Source organism: Aplysia californica, unplaced genomic scaffold (assembly GCF_000002075.1).
Source record: "Aplysia californica isolate F4 #8 unplaced genomic scaffold, AplCal3.0 scaffold00226, whole genome shotgun sequence".
Classification (NCBI taxonomy): domain Eukaryota; kingdom Metazoa; phylum Mollusca; class Gastropoda; order Aplysiida; family Aplysiidae; genus Aplysia; species Aplysia californica.
The window spans coordinates 1,078,877-1,081,383 of NW_004797496.1; the positions used below are offsets into that span (position 1 = coordinate 1,078,877).

Consider the following 2,507-nt stretch of genomic DNA (forward strand, 5'->3'; position numbering starts at 1 on the left):
TGGTGGTGGTGGTGTTGTTGTTGGTGTTGTTGTTGGTGTTGTGGTTGTTGTTGTTGTTGTTGTGGCGTTGTTGTTGTTGTCATTGTTGTTGTTGGTGTTGTTGTTGGTGTTGTGGTTGTTGTTGTGGCGTTGTTGTTGTTGTCATTGTTGTTGTTGTTCTTTTCCTAGTCTTTGTTTTAGTTTGGGCTAAATGGCCTCCCTTTGATTCTAGGATGTTATAAATAGATTCGGCTTTTGTTTTCTTTCAGAACGAGGCTGTGTACCTTTTCACGGAGGGCACGTCTATCGACAGCGGAAAGGAAGTCTTGCTGGAAAAGGTAAAGTGTTTGGGAAAATGAACTACAAGAGAAATGTCGGCAAACTGTTGGACTGTTCCAATCCTAGAAAACAGTTTTCAGAAGAGAAAAAAATAAACAAGAGTTGTAATTCCGGGAAACTTTACTCCTAGGTTATGTTTTCTTGCTTTTTTTTAATAATTGGAATTTGAATTTCCACCAAATATTTCACAAGTTTAGAAAATGAAAAAATATGTTAGGTTGCTAGATGACTGGGACAAAGCTGACCTTTCCTCGCTGAATTTGTTGAAAAGAACTAAACCAATGGACTGATATGATAAGCTTTCAGTTGACATTTGCTGTGTCCGTCCGACTTGTTGGGTAAATAAGCTTCTTTTGACGTCAGGTGAGTACCGCCAAGACGAAGGTCCCGATCAATGTGGTGTCCTTCAACTGCGACAGCTCCAACACCATCAAGTTCCTCAAAGATTTTGTCAAGACTACAGGTGGCAAGTGAGTCATTTTGTTGTCACGTACTGTTTGTATTTGTTTTGTCAAGACTACAGGTGGCAAGTGAGTCATTTTGTTGTCACGTACTGTTTGTATTTGTTTTGTCAAGACTACAGGTGGCAAGTGAGTCATTTTGTTGTCACGTACTGTTTGTATTTGTTTTGTCAAGACTACAGGCGGCAAGTGAGTCATTTTGTTGTCACGTACTGTTTGTATTTGTTGTCTTCTTCAGACTCAGTTGATTCTCCTCCCATTCTTGAGTGGTTAGATTGAAATCTTTGCCGTCTTATTCAGGTAATCCAAAGCACATTTTGTCAAACATGTCTTTGTTTTCTGATGTGCCATCTCCAAAGAGTATATTAGCAACAAGTCTTTGATTTCTGTAGTGCAATCATTTTTATCCCGTTCAAGTTGTCCAAAGAGTATATTACAAATAAGTCTTTGTTTTGTTTTGTTTTTGTTAATGCAAACAAACGTTACGTTTGGTGGGTGGTTGGCGGGTGCTATGGTGAGGTTTGCTCCTTCTCTGCTATCAAACATCTATCGTCCTTATCTCTCCTCCTCCTTTCCTATCAAACATCTATTGTCCTTATCTCTCCTCCTTCTTTCCTATCAAACATCTATTGTCCTTATCTCTCCTCCTTCTCTGCTATCAAACATCTATCGTCCTTATCTCTCCTCCTTCTTTCCTATCAAACATCTATCGCTCTGATCTCCCCTCATTCTTTTATATCTGTATGTTACTCTCTAGTAACACCTCTAATCTTCCACACTTATATGACCTAATTGTGTTGCAAGTGCCACAAAACTCTCACTAAAAACCTAAACAAGAGCCTCTGTGACTGTCCAGATTCCACGCGTACGCCGTGGTCATGGAGCTAGACGCGTACGAGGCTCAGCCGGCCGATGGCGTGACCAGCAAGGCCAACATTCTGCTGCGACGTAAGACGTTTGGGGGGATCCCGGCGGGGGCGGGCGTGAGGGAGGACGTGGTGCTGGTCTTTGAGGAGATGGAGCAGGCCAGGAACAACCTGGCACAAGTGAGGATGCTCATCGAGAACGCCCCGGACCCTAACCGAGCCAGCAAAGGTAAGGACTGTTCTCTTGTCATGTGACCTCCAACATTTCACCGGTAGCGTGCTCAAATCTGCTACACCCACAGAGCAACATTTGTCCGGAGACAGAAAAAAAAAACTTTAATTTTTTGAACAATTTTACCTACGTCTTGTATCTCTTCTGGGTTTTTTCAGCGTTTAAGATTGGAATTTAGACCAGATGTTTCTGCAGCTCATGCAGCTGATATCACAGATGGAGAAACTGCCAGGAAAATGATGTTGCTAAATGTTGGGCGTAGTACATTTGAACAGCTAGCCGAGGATTTCTCTGAGGTGTAAATATAGTGTTCTTCTGGTCACTGCTTGCCGTTGGAGACAGTTGTCTAGTCCTGTTATAGTCACTGCTTGCCGTTGGAGACAGTTGTCTAGTCCTGTTATAGTCACTGTTTGTGGTTGGAGACAGTTGTCTGCTTTAGTTGTCACTGACAGCTGTTCTCACATCTTGCTCTCAGAACCTGGGACCTGACTACGTACATGACGTGAAAGAACTAGGGAAATACGGCAAGTTCAAGTAGGGAAATAGGGAAACTTCCAATAATAATAATAATAATAATAATAATAATAATAAATAGCATTTGTATAGCGCATATCCCCGCTCAACAGCAGG

The 2,507-nt window shown here is 42.0% G+C and overlaps 2 protein-coding genes across 2 annotated transcripts in view; both read left to right on the forward strand.

Annotated features, from left to right (window-relative positions):
• Positions 1 to 225, forward strand: part of LOC106011959 (putative uncharacterized protein FLJ46204) — a 1,316-nt gene extending 1,091 nt beyond the window's left edge. Inside the window, exon 2 of the mRNA XM_013083343.1 lies at positions 212 to 225. Within this exon, the coding sequence (XP_012938797.1) occupies positions 212 to 225 (14 nt within the window). The remainder of the gene's footprint in view (positions 1 to 211) is intronic.
• Positions 226 to 248: 23 nt separating this feature from the next.
• The window catches only part of LOC101846215 (von Willebrand factor A domain-containing protein 3B), a gene marked incomplete at both ends in the record, with an annotated part of 16,939 nt that continues 14,680 nt past the window's right edge, over positions 249 to 2,507 (forward strand). Inside the window, 3 exon segments of the mRNA XM_013083349.2 lie at positions 249 to 317; positions 682 to 788; positions 1,636 to 1,874. Of these exon segments, the coding sequence (XP_012938803.2) occupies positions 249 to 317; positions 682 to 788; positions 1,636 to 1,874 (415 nt within the window).